General features: G+C 48.7%; 1 protein-coding gene across 1 annotated transcript in view; it reads left to right on the top strand.

Moving 5' to 3' along the window:
• Positions 1 to 13,540, top strand: part of GPAT2 (glycerol-3-phosphate acyltransferase 2, mitochondrial) — a 1,401,514-nt gene that overhangs the window by 1,239,567 nt on the left and 148,407 nt on the right. The window contains exon 13 of the mRNA XM_069212686.1: positions 3,843 to 3,913. Coding sequence (XP_069068787.1) covers positions 3,843 to 3,913 — 71 coding nt within the window. The remainder of the gene's footprint in view (positions 1 to 3,842; positions 3,914 to 13,540) is intronic.

Here is a 13,540-nt window from a genome sequence, read left to right on the forward strand (position 1 = left end):
ACAAAGGGGATCTCCGGGATTCAATAAAGATCTCCAAGGACGCTGTAGCGGATCTTCATTGGTGGACAGTGGACGGCAACCTTTCCCAAGGAAAACCGTTTTCACCACCACCTCCTGTGGCCACAGTAATATCGGATGCTTCCACTCTAGGGTGGGGAGCTCATCTGGGGGACCTGGAGGTCAAGGGTCTTTGGTCTCCAGCGGAACAGATGTTGCATATCAATCTGTTGGAATTGCGGGCAGTACGTTTGGCGCTCAAGGCCTTCCTCCCTACCCTTCGCGGTCAGTCAGTTCAGATCTTGACGGACAATACTACTGCGATGTGGTATATAAACAAGCAGGGAGGAGTGGGGTCGTACCTTCTTTGCGAGAAGCCCTGCGACTCTGGTCCTGGGCTCAGTACCATCAGATTTGCTTAATAGCGAATCATTTGGCCGGAGTTCTGAATGTACGTGCGGACGATCTCAGTCGTCACTTCTCGATAGATCAATAGTGGCGTCTCCATCCAGACCTGGTCCTCCACATCTTCGGGATGTGGGGCACTCCTCAGGTGGATTTATTCGCCACTCGAGAACACGCATTGCCCGTTGTTCTGCAGCCTCCAGTATCCGTTGCAAGTAGCATTGGGGGATGCGTTTCAGATGTCCTGGAACGGCCAGTTGCTTCACGCGTTTCCCCCCATACCCTTAATTCCTCTGGTTCTGAGGAAGGTTTGTCAAGATCGGGCTCAAGTCATCTTGGTGGCTCCGGAGGGTATGGTATACAGACCTGCTTCAACTCTCGCAGTGCCCTCCGCTCCGTCTCCCGCTCAGGGCAGACCTCCTCTCACAGTCGCAGGGGCAGGTTCTACACCCCCACCTCCAGAACCTGCACCTTCATGCCTGGAGATTGAACGGGGCAACCTGAGTTCGTTTTCTCTTCCACCGGACGTAGTGGATGTTATTCTATCGTCCAGGCGACACTCCACTAAATCCATTTATGCCGGAAGGTGGGCAAAATTTGTGGTTTGGTGTGGGGAGAATCAAAAAGATCCCTTGAAGGCCCACCTTTCTGATATTCTTTTATTTGCTCTTAGTTTGGCAAAGAAAGGCTGTACGGTGACTACGGTTAAGGGCTATTTGGCGGCTCTGTCGGCGTTTCTTTGCCTTCCGGACCAGCCTTCTTTGTTTAAGTCTCCAATTGTAAATAGGTTTCTTTAAGGTTTAGTGAATAAATTTCCTCCTGTGCCCTTTCACATGCCTCAATGGGACTTGAATCTGGTTTTGACGTTCTTGATGGGTTCGCCTTTCGAGCCCATGCACTCATGTTCGTTGAGATATTTGGTATTAAAGACTTTTTTCTTAATTGCGATCACATCTGCTAGGAGATTTGGAGAGCTTCAAGCCCTTTCAGTAAAACCTCCTTTTACCGTGTTTTTCCCTGATAAAGTGGTACTGAAAACCAGAGCTGCTTTTCTGCCAAAAGTTGTCACTCCTTTTCATATAGGGCAGTCTATTACCCTACCCTTGTTCTACCCTCCTCCCCACCCTTCTAAAGATGAAGAGAGGCTACATAGGTTGGATCCTAAGAGGGCGCTGAGCTTCTACCTGGAGAGGACTAAAGACTTTCGCCTTGATGACCAGCTGTTTGTTGGACAGCGAAAGGGCAGAGCGGTCCAGAAGCGTACACTCTCCAGGTGGGTCATCTTGTGTATTAAGATCTGTTACTCTCTGGCGAAAAAAGTTCCTCCTGAAGGTATCAGGGCCCATTCTACCAGGGCTAAGTCTGCATCCTCGGCCCTAGCAAGAGGAGTTCCGTTAGTAGATATATGCAAAGCGGCAACTTGGGCGTCACTCCATACCTTCGTAAAATATTATTGTCTAGACTCTGAAGTGAGGAGGGACGGTCATTTTGCTCGTTCGGTATTGCAAGATTTCTTGGTGTAATCAGGCAGGCACCCACCACCGAGTGCGGTCCTGCTTGGGACTCTATTCATAAGGTGAGGAATCCACAGGTAGTTGTATCCATCAGAAGAACAAGTTACTTACCTTCGGTAACGCTTTTTCTGGTGGATACACTAGCTACCTGTGGATTCCTCACGGTCACTCCCGCCTCCCCGTTGCCTGCCTGATTTCACGGTTATCTTGCAGTAATTGGAAATATGTTTCTTTATATATATTTGTATATATATGTATTTTAAGGTGACTATGTAAATATATGGGTTTAATGGACAATGTTATTATGTCTGTATATATTTATATATTTTTATGGGTTTTTGATGGGTCGGTTCTCACCCGTCCGCCTCAGAGGCACGAAAAAAAATGAGGTGAAACTGACGTCAGTACGCCGACCAGGACCTCTTATTGGCACGTTGACGTCAGACGGAGTCACGTGGAGCCGTGCCATTATGACGTCCTCGTCGACGTGAATAGCTAGGAAGAAGACTTTCCGTCGGATGCTGACGCAAGGACGAATTCATAAGGTGAGGAATCCACAGGTAGCTAGTGTATCCACCGGAAAAAGCGTTACCGAAGGTAAGTAACTTGTTCTTATATTATACCACTTGCTTATGCGCTTTTGTCCTCACTGGAAAAGCCTGACTGCTCACCCTTGCTGCCCTGAGAGACTAGTATAGTAATGTACCTCACAGAGCCATAGTAAAACAGGGCCGCAGGATATCTGAGAAAAATTACCTTATCTGCCACAATTTGGGCCCAGTACACCATGGGCCTGATTCTAACTTTGGAGGACGGTGTTAAACCGTCCCAAAAGTGGCGGATATACCACCTACCGTATTACGAGTCCATTATATCCTATGGAACTCGTAATACGGTAGGTGGTATATCCGCCACTTTTGGGACGGTTTAACACCGTCCTCCAAAGTTAGAATCAGGCCCCATGTCTGCCCTGTTGCCTCGTCCCCTAAATGGGTTTAGACAGTGAGAGGATAAGAAACAGAAGGGAAAGAAGTGCAGATTGTGGATATTAAATGGCAGTTGAAAAGGAGTTGGATGGCATTGGAAAGCAGATTGTTCGGCAGCAGGTAGTTTGCCAAAATGGAAGTAATGAGCTGGAAGAGAAGACAGCTGGGAAAGGACAGAAAGGGGGACAGAAGGCAATATGAGTGGATAAGTGAGGTAGCAAGTAACAGAATGATGTGATAGTCATGTTAATTTAAGTCAAAGGGAGAAGTTGGGGACGCAGTAGTCTATGACTGTGAGTTTGGAAGGTTAAAGGTGAAATGTGAAATTACTATGGCTGTAGTGGCATATGGGAGCTTAGAAGCCAAAGTGTGAGTGAAAGAGTAGTAGAAAACAAGTTGTGTGGACGTGGGAGGAGAAGGGACATCATGAGGGCTGAATGGTTGGATTGTACACGTGAAGGAGAAATGTAGGAGAGGACATGGAAGCGTGTGTGGGTGAGTGCTCGTGAAGATAAGCGGAGGAGAAATGAGGGTAGAGGAAAATCTGAGGTCAATTACAAATGTTTGTCTATTTATTCATAATTAAGTTGTCCCGCTTTTACAAATTTTCATTCACATTTTAAATGGTCCTATTACTTAGTTTCTTTTATATTTTCAGCTACTGTTACATCCCCCCCCAACATCTACATTGTTAATAGTTATGTTGTAAGAAGACATCTTTTCACTTCATGTTAAAGGTTCAAACTTATGGGTTAGTCTTATGGGTAATGGGTGGATGTAATGGCTGGGAGAGGGGTTAGAGTTAGTGGAACTGCCTTAGTAAAAGCTTTGACAATGTACTGGTGAAAGTGTGGTGGTACAGAACATGTAATGTAAGTATTAAAGATGTAGTGTAATGAGGAATTGACTAATCACAGATTCTTGCATTCTTTGTCTGCAGCTGGTGTTTCCTGCTCTGCAATAATGACTGTGGGAATCATATCTGCTTTGCTGCTCCACAGGTACAAACAGGTACGGAGGGGTGTGAAGACACATTTGGTGCCACAGAGATCAAGCTGTGGCCTTAGGAACTGATGAAAGAAGAGACTGGGATTTGAACAACCAAAATATTCTTCAAAGACCAGTGATCTGTACTCTGGAAGTTTTGTAGAGCAGGTTGAGTGTTTGCTTTGGTGCTCTCCCCAGAAAATGTGCAGCATTTCTCTCGTGGCCACTTCTAACACAGCACACACAAAACATCCCGTTGAATAATGCATACAGCTTGCAGTGTATCACCTTTTGCACTTTTCTCATCCCACCTGCTTGGTTCTGTGGTTTCCTTTCCATCAGTTATTACAGTTTTGTAAGGAAGCAGATTGCTATTAGTGGTTGGCCGTTGCCCACCTCACGGAGAAATGACACTAACATGTCAAGGTGAACCCCTAAGTCACTAAATTAACCTGAGGTCAAACCCCTGCTAGTTATGGCACAGAGTGGACAGGCTTAATAATTAAACTAAAACACCAAACAATAAAAACTCAAACAAATTAGAAAAATAGAGTAAAAAAAACAAAAGTCACCAAAACTACAGAATTACAGTTTGGGGAACCGAAGATATGAATTGTTAAAGTTTTATGCTAAAAAGCTCTAGGCACCAATGATAGTGTGGAGGCGGTCCCTTTTCCATGATGTTCTCTCCCTAATCGACGGCTTCATAGGTCTTGGAAGTGTAAAGATTTTCTAAGTACCAACCATTTCAGGATCTCTGGACCAGCTGCACTGGGTCACTTCTAAGGCTCCATGAGCTCAGGGACACCACCTTGGGGCATGGGCTACCTCCAGCAGAGACTGCCAGCAAGGTCCTGTCCAGGTCTGATTGGTACTGATCAACTAATCATTTCAGGAAAACAACTAATTGTTTCTTGTTGTCTGTAGCCACACTGGAGGTCACCCAAATGACCCTTGGCATCCACATTTTTGTCTGGGGTAAGAGGGAGTAGGTCCAGTCGTTGAGAACTCCTCTCTGGTCAAAAACAGCAGGTCCAGTCCTCCTCTGACCTTCCCCTGTTCCAGAAAGTGGGGAGGGTTCCTTGGGATGCCACATTTATGATTGGTGGTAACCAGTGAGTTGTGATGACTCCTGAACACTCCCTAACCAGTAGGGGAAAAGTTCCCAGGGGAAATCCTTCAGACTTTTGCAACACATCCTGTTTGCCTTACTGCAGACATTTCCACAGCACACCTCACTCCTAAAATCCAAGGAGGTGCAACCTTCTTCAGTGCTTAATTTATGAAAGAATGAGTGCCAGTGCCCGAAGCTCTGCTCAGAAGCTGGTGGCCAGTGCAGTTAAATGTGCATGTACCAAATTCCAAGCTGGTAGTCTTCCATCCACTACCAAACACTCTGTGTCCCTTTTTCTGGCTCTTTTAGGTTCCTGCTTTCTCCCTTTGTGATCGTTTTGCCACCTTTCTCTTCCTCCGTCTTTCTGATCAGTATGTTTTTCCATCTCTTGCACGCTCTTCATATGTGATGAGGAAATATAAGTTCTGGTCCCCAAAAACAAGTGCCTGTGGCCCATTCCATCAACAACTGACTCAAATTAAGCACTGCCCCTCTTCCCTTGTACAGAGGCCTTGTGCCCACCCCAAGGTATGGGCAGTGAAGTGAACAGTCCCTTCCATTGTGTCCATTCCAAATCAGTTCTGGGAGTAGCTTCTCTCTCACTGAGTTTGGGACTAGCCTGGCTGGCACGGGCTTTGAAGAAAAAGGTTTTTCCATTTTCCAGTTTCTCCTTACACTGAACTATGAATGGACAACGAATGGAGTGCCCTTTTCAAGTTCCTAGGTCCTCCCTAATTGTCCTACTTTTGCTGATGGGGGATCAGATGCCCACATCTAATCAGTGCTGTCAACAGATGTAGGAAGCTGGCTTTGAATATACTATATCCAAATGGGACATACCGCCAGGGGTAATGTAGCGTCCGTACCGCCAACAGGCTGGCGGTACGGAGCCCCTCATTACGACCGCGGCGGTAGCGCCGCGGTTGCACCGCCGGGGCCGGCGGTTTCCCGCCATTTTAGCCCAGGCAGTGATAATCCGCCAGGGCAGCGCTGCAAGCAGCGCTGCCCTGGGGATTATGACATCTCTACCGCCAGCCTGTTTCTGGCGGTTTGCACCGCCAGGAAGAGGCTGGCGGTAAGGGGTGTCCTGGGTCCCCTGGGGGCCCCTGCACTGCCCATGCCACTGGCATGGGCAGTGCAGGGGCCCCCTAACAGGGCCCCGGCCAGCTTTTCACTGTCTGCATAGCAGACAGTGAAAAGCGCGACGGGTGCAACTGCACCCGTCGCACGGCCGCAACACCGCCAGCTCCATTAGGAGCCGGCTCCTATGTTGCGGCCTCATCCCCGCTGGGCCGGCGGGTGCAAACTTGGTTTGCACCCGCCGGCCTAGCGGGAATGCCATAATGGGGGCCGCGCGAGTGCGGCCGCACAGCGGTTACCGCCTGGCGGGCGGCCAAGGTCGTAATGACCCTCACAGTGTGCACAGAGTCCAGGGGTTCCCCAAGAGGCTTGACAGAGGCAATAATAGATAATACTAATGCTCTATTTGTGGTAGTGTGGTCAAGCAATTAGGCTTATCAGAGGGTAGTGTTAAGCATTTGTGATACAGACACAAGCAATAAGTGAAAACACACACTCAGGGGGTGATTCTGACTATGGCGGACGGCGGAGGCCGTCCGCCATAGTACCGCCGCCAAATGACCGCACCGCGGTCAAAAGACTGCGGCGGCCATTCAGACATTTCCTCTGGGCCGGCGGGCGCTCTCCAAAAGAGCAAGGCAGACACTGAAATACTTTGCGGGGCCCTCTTACGGGGGCCCCTGCTGTGCCCATGCCATTGGCATGGGCACAGCAGGGGCCCCCAGGGGCCCCGCGGCACACCCTACCGCCATCCTGTTCATGGCGGGTTTCCCGCCATGAACAGGATGGCGGTAGGGGCTGTCAGAATCCTCATGGCGGCGGAGCGCGCTCCGCCGCCATGAAGGATTCCCCCGAGCAGCGGTAAGTCGGCGGGAGCCCGCCGACTTGCCGCTTCTGACCGCGGCTGAACCGCCGCGGTCAGAATGCTCGTGGGAGCACCGCCAGCCTGTTGGCGGTGCTCCCGTGGTCGGTGGCCCTGGCGGCCACCGGCCGCCAGGGTCAGAATGACCCCCTCAATGACTTAACTCCAGGCCAATAGGTTTTTATATAGAAAAATATTATTTTATTAATTTATTTTTAGAACCACATGATTCATTTTGCAGGTAAGTACATTAATTGAAAGGTGCATAGTAATAGGACTTGGAATCAAATCAATATTGTACACAGTTTTCATTAAAATGGCCACTTTTCAACAGTTCCTGGGGAGGTAAGTACCACACTTACGGGTTCAGTCTCTGGGGCAAAGATAGCCCACCATTGGGGGTTCACGGTAACCCCAAACGCCCAGCACCAGCAACACAGAGCCGGTCAGGTGCAGTGGTCAAACAGGAGCCAAAATAACGTGGGTGTCTGTGGATAGCGGGGGGATGGATTCCGGTTCCAGTCTGCTTGCAGGTAAGTACCCGCGTTGTCAGAGGGCAGACAAGGGGTGTTTGGAGGAGTACTGGAGGGGCCCCAAGTAGGCACAAAAACCACACCCTCAGCGGTACGGGGGCGTCCGGGTGCAGTGTGCCAACAGGGCGTCTGGTTCTCAATAGAACTCTATGGAGGAACGGGGGGTCACTTAGGCGCTGCAGGCAGGGCACGGGGGGCCTCTCGGGCAAGCCACCAACTGGGCGATGGCCGCCTGTTGGTCGTTGCTGCTCCGGTGGTCGGTTTCTCACCAGCCTGGTGGCTGCGGGTGCAGTGCTTCTCCAGGCATCGGATATCTTCATCCCGGCAGTCGTGGTCAGGGTGGTCCTCGGGATTCCCTCTGCAGGCATTGTCGGGGTGCAGGGAGGTCAGTCCAGGGTGGACACGTCATCAGAGACGCCTGGGGGTCCTCTCTGGATAGTTAGTTTGTCTGGGCACAGGCCGGGGGCGTCGGGTGCAGAGTAGTTGAACTCATGCTTCTGGAGTGAGGTGAGAGTCTCTTTAAAGTTCGTTTCTCGGTCTTTTCTTTGGGCAGGTCCACTTTCCACTGGAGTTTCTTGGTCCTCGGTTATGCAGGCAGTCCCCTGGAGGCTTTTCAGTGGTCGCTAGTCCTGCAGAACACATTGCTTCTTTTCTTGCAGCTTTTCGAAGAAGGAGACCGGCTGATAGGGCTGGGTCCAAGTCAGTTCGTGACTCCTTCTCTTCTCTGTGGGGTTTTCAGCTCAGTAGTCCTTCTTCTTTCTTGAGGTTGTCAGGAATCTGAAGAGCTGAGTTCAGGGTTCCTCTTAAATACTAAATTTAGGGGTGTGTTAGAGTCAGAGGGCAGTAGCCAGTGGCTGCTGTCCCTGAGGGTGGCTACATCCTCCTTGTGCCCACTCCCTCTGGGGAGGGGGGCACATCCCTATCCCTGTCCCTATTGGCCCTAATCCTCCAAAGCAATATGGAGGATTTGTCAAGGAGGGGGTCACTTCAGCACTGGTCACCTTAAGGGTGGACCTGGCTGAGGGTGACTACTTGTTTTTCTCATTATCCCTCCAGACTTGCTGCCAAAAATGGGGGTTCGTCCGGGGGGACGGGGGGGAGGGCTGGCATCTCCACTAGCTGGAGGGCCCTGGGCCATTGTAACACCAGGCCTTAGCCTTTGAGGCTCACCACCAGGTGTTACAGTTCAGGCAGGGGGAGGTGTGAAGCACCTCCACCCAGGACAGGCTTTGTTTCTGACCACAGAGTGCACAAAGGCACTCGACCCATGTGGTCAGAAACTCGTCTGGAAGTGGCAGGCTGGCATAGACAGGTCAGCCTTGCACTAGCAATTGGGCTAACATACAGGGGGCATCTCTAAGATGCCCTCTATGTGCATTTTTCAATAAATATCACACTGGCGTCAGTGTGGGTTTATTGTGCTGAGAAGTTTGATACCAAACTTCCCAGTATTCAGTGCAGCCATTATGGTGCTGTGGAGTTCATGTTCATAATCACAAACTCCCACACCATGTACTCAGTATGGCTACCCTGCACTTACAATGTCTAAGAATTGACTTTGACACTGTAGGGGCATAGTGCTCTTGCAGCTATGCCTTCACCTGTGGTATAGTGCACCCTGCCTTAGGGCTGTAAGGCAGGCTAGAGGGGTGACTTACCTATGCCAGAGGCAGTGGTTGGTGGGGCATGGCACTCTGAGGGGAGTGCCATGTCGACTTTGTCTTTTCTCCCCACTAGCACACACAAGCTGCAAAGCAGTGTGCATGTACTGAGTGAGGGGTCCCTGAGGGTGGCATAATACATGCTGCAGCCCTTAGGGACATTCCTCGGCCACAGGGCCCTTGGTACCAGGGTACCTTTTACAAAGACTTAACTGTGTGCCAGGGCTGTGCCAATTGTGGAAACAAAGTTACAGTTTTAGGAAAAGAACACTGGTGCTGGCGCCTGGTTAGCAGGGTCCCAGCACACTTCCAATCAAAGCTGGCATCAGCACTAGGCAACATATGGGGGGTGACCATGCCGGCAGTGGCATTTTCCTACACCAGATCTATGTCTTTGTTCTGCTGTGGGAGCTGTTTTCACACCTCATTAAAGTCAAACATTTGCAGGGTATCTGTTGGCAGGTAAATGCAAATGAGTTCTATTCAGTCAGGGAAAAGGTAACTTTCTAAAAGTTATTTTGCCTAAATATTTAATAAAAATCTTACTTCACCAATGAATTCAACTTTTAATATATATGATAAGAAGTCTTTGAATTACTATTTTAACTGTTTCTGGTCAAAAGTTACAGATTCAAGTTCCTAATCTGTATTTACAGATTTTCTCTGATCCAGCTTCAGCACTCCCACTGAAAATGGCATTTTGGGGTCTAGTCACTAGAGAAACATGCCAACTTTAATTTTGCACATTTCACTTTTAAATATCAGAAGCCTTTCTGTGTGGGTGTACTTGTAACTTATTAATACTTATTAATATTTTATAATATTAATTTTAAAAGCAGGGTTTCTCGCCCCTCAAAAAAGGTTGACCGGTTTGACAGCATGTATTTAGTCTGTTGCAGTCATGCTACACATTAGACCTAATGCCATGTTTTATGGGCCAACCATGTGGGTGGCATTAAAGATGCTACATTCTACAGGTGGCACTTAACTTCAAGTCCATGGGTCTGTTTTGTAGGCCATATACTAACGATATGTAGGCAAGTTAAATATGTTAATCAGAGGTAAGCCAATTTAACTATGTTTAAAGATGGGGCAGAGATAGTTTACTTCTGCTTAGCAGGGGAGAAGTGCACAGAGTTAAAGACCAGCAAAAATAGGGTCCAGAAGAAGGTGAAAAATCTGTGTGACCTTGTAGAACAGATAGATTAGTTGTACTTTGGCACTAGTTTTTTATTTAGTTGATGGATCAAATGCTAAAACAACTTCCTCTTGAACAGGTGACTCCAAAGGAAAATGCAGTTTCACAGTTCTTATCAGAGAACCTGAGAAACCTAACCAAACTTACCTGCCCCTGGAACTTTGCACAGTTTCTGCTTTTAAAATAGCTTATTGCCATTTAACCTAAACTGTGTGTAGTACTGTTTTAAATCAAAGTTCTATACTTACCTGTGTGAAATACCTTGCATTATATGTACTTACTTCAAATCTTGTGGTTCTAGACTAAATTAAGAAAATATATTTTTCTATACAAAAAACTATTGGCCCGGAGTTAAGTCTTTGAGTGTGTGTTCCTCATTTATTGCCTGTGTGTTTACAACAAATGCTTAACACTACCCTCTGATAAGCCTTATTTTGCCACTATCAACCTCTAAGGGGAACCCTTGGACTCTGTGCACACTATCTCTCACTTTAAGATAGTATATACAGAGCCAACTTATTACATTGGTAGATCACTGGTGGGGTCTAAGACTTTGCATTTGCTGGACTACTCAGCCAATACCTGATCACACGACTAAATTCCAAACATTTTAATTTAAAAGTCCTGCTAGGGCCTTGTGTAAGTCCCTGTTCTCTCGTAGGGGAATTCCATGTATAGTCTTAAGCGTAGAATATTTCCCCGCCCGCCTGCGGGGACCCCGGAGCACTCTTTCCAATATCACTACTTAAGTGTCCCTGTTCACCTCACTTCAGGAGGCTTGTCAAGACACTTAAGAATGTTCCCATGCAGCCTATAGGAAGGGCTACGGTGTTCAAGATCCTGCATTCAGCTTGTCCTGGAAGTAAAAATATTAAATGCTTGCCAAATAAAAGCCATTTTCCAGACCAATTACTTCCCAAAAACTTCTTTTATTTCTCAAAACCCTTAAGAAGGAGAGCAGAACAGTGTAGTCCATAGGCTGCCATTAGAAATGAAGAAAAGGGATACTGTGCCTTTAAGAACAGCCAGTCCTCCAGTATCCCATCATGCCTAGAGAGAGGCTGTTACCTCAGTTCTTTTTGCAGGTAGTTACTGGCTGACAATAGGCCTAAACGTAACCAAGACATCTAACTGCTCCCCCGGGGAGGAGGGTGGGTTGCTTATGACTATCATGGAAATACCCCTACGAGAGAACTGGAGTTACAGGTAAGAAACTATACCTTCTCTCGTAGGGGATTTCCATGTATAGTCATAAGCGTAGAATAGAATACCAAGCCCATCCCCAAACCGGCGGAGGAGCAGTTAGAGGAATCCATACATATATACTTCTTTTTTCCGGCACCTGCTGACAGGACCCTGGAGCATTGAGCTCAACCCTTTTAGGTTTTTTCCTTAAAAATTTCAGAGAAAAGTTCAGAAAAAAGGATTCATTTGACGTCTTTTGTCTTTCTCTACTACATTTTGAAGTTTTCTGACAGAACTTTAAGGCTTTTTTCACCAAAATGTCTTCCTTGTTTGACAAGTGCCCTAAATGTGGCAGCAAAAAAAAGGCTAAAACAGACCCTCATGAGCTCTGTATTATTTGCATACCCTCATCTCACATTCCTGCCTCCTGCAGCATCTGCAAGACGTTCTCCAGGCGCACTTTATGTGACAGAGAGAAAATTTGCCTTCAAGGGAGAGCAGAGAGAAGATGCCAAGGAAGCAGTGGGACCTCTGAGCGAGGGGAAGGTCAGTCTTCCACCAGGGCTCATACCTCAGCCACCAGTGGTCGTGGAAGGTCTGAGGGGCACTCGTCAGGGCGAAGACGACATCGGTCCTGGTCGACGTCGAGAGGAGGTACGGCGCCGACATGTTCGCCGTTGAAGTTCGGTTCAACGTCGTAAAGAAGTCACCAGTCGGCGTCCAGGCATCTTACGACGTCAAAGACCCCGAGATGCACGACGTCTAGGAGCAGATCGGCGTCGTCAAGATCGAGAGGTCGACGTAGACATGGCTCGTCGCTCCACACAGCGTCGACGTCGAGGACTCCGACGTCGAGGGGTCACAAGAGGTGGAGAATTTATTCCCCATCGGAGCGCTCTTCTTCAGTAGTGCTGCTGCCTTCCTCTCCTTCTTCTCGTCCGTCTCCGCCTCGGTCTCCTCCTCCGGAGCTTCTGGCAACGCCGCCTCAGCCAACTGGCCAGGAGGTGCCACAACCAACGCCACTCCTGGCACCTCAAGTTCCGGCTAGTATACCGCCTAGACCGCACTCTGCATCGAGCCACCGTTCACGCCGTGACCGGGACTCCTCCAGATCAAGATCACACCGCCGATTGAGGCGCAGATCAAGTTCAAAGGAGCGTGACAGAGACTCTTGGTCCTCCACCAGAGACTATTCACCTACGTTGTCGGACTCTCCTCCTCCTCGGTCTTCCCCGGTTGATGATATTAATACCTTCCATGAGGTTCTAGTCCGAGGGGCGTCGAAACTATGTATACTGATGGCTGCTCCTACACCATCGACATCGGTCATTTTTTAGACACTTCAACAGCGGTCAGCGGCCAGACCATTGCTACCTCTAGTGCCGGGCCTCCTAGAGCCCGCTATGGAGGTCTTCCTCACACCGGCAGTGACAAGACCTGCACCGTCCAGTCTGCAAAAGAAGTATCGCCCTCTGGAGCAAGATCCGCTCTTGCGTTCTGATCCGCCACCGGACTCAGTCGTTATTTTGGCGGCACACAATGTTCATGCAACTTCTCCATCCTCCACTTCTCCTCCAGATAAGGAGAGTATGCGACTGGACTCGACAGGTCGTAAGGTCTGTGGTACGGCAGCGTCCACGATGAAAACGGCGAGCGCCACAGCCCTTTTGGGCAGGTACGATTGATCTTTGTGGGACTCCATCTTGCAGTTTGCAGAACATTTCCCAAGAGACCACAGAGAGGGCTTTTTAGAAGTTGCCAAGGAGGGTGCTATGGTCTCCAACCAAATAATGAGCGCGGCAGCGGATGCGTCGCTGCTTTCAGCACATGCATACTGCCATGGTGTGACGCTCAGGAGGCACTCCTGGCTGAGACTCACGTCATTAAAACTGGATGCGCAGCAAAGACTTTTAAATCTGCCATTTTCAGGATCCACGTTATTCGGATTGCACGCAGATGACGAAATGGCACGAATGAAAGCGGAGGTGGACACATTAAAGGCAGTAGGATTGGACAAG

The sequence above is a fragment of the Pleurodeles waltl genome, chromosome 11 (assembly GCF_031143425.1).
Source record: "Pleurodeles waltl isolate 20211129_DDA chromosome 11, aPleWal1.hap1.20221129, whole genome shotgun sequence".
NCBI lineage: Eukaryota > Metazoa > Chordata > Amphibia > Caudata > Salamandridae > Pleurodeles > Pleurodeles waltl.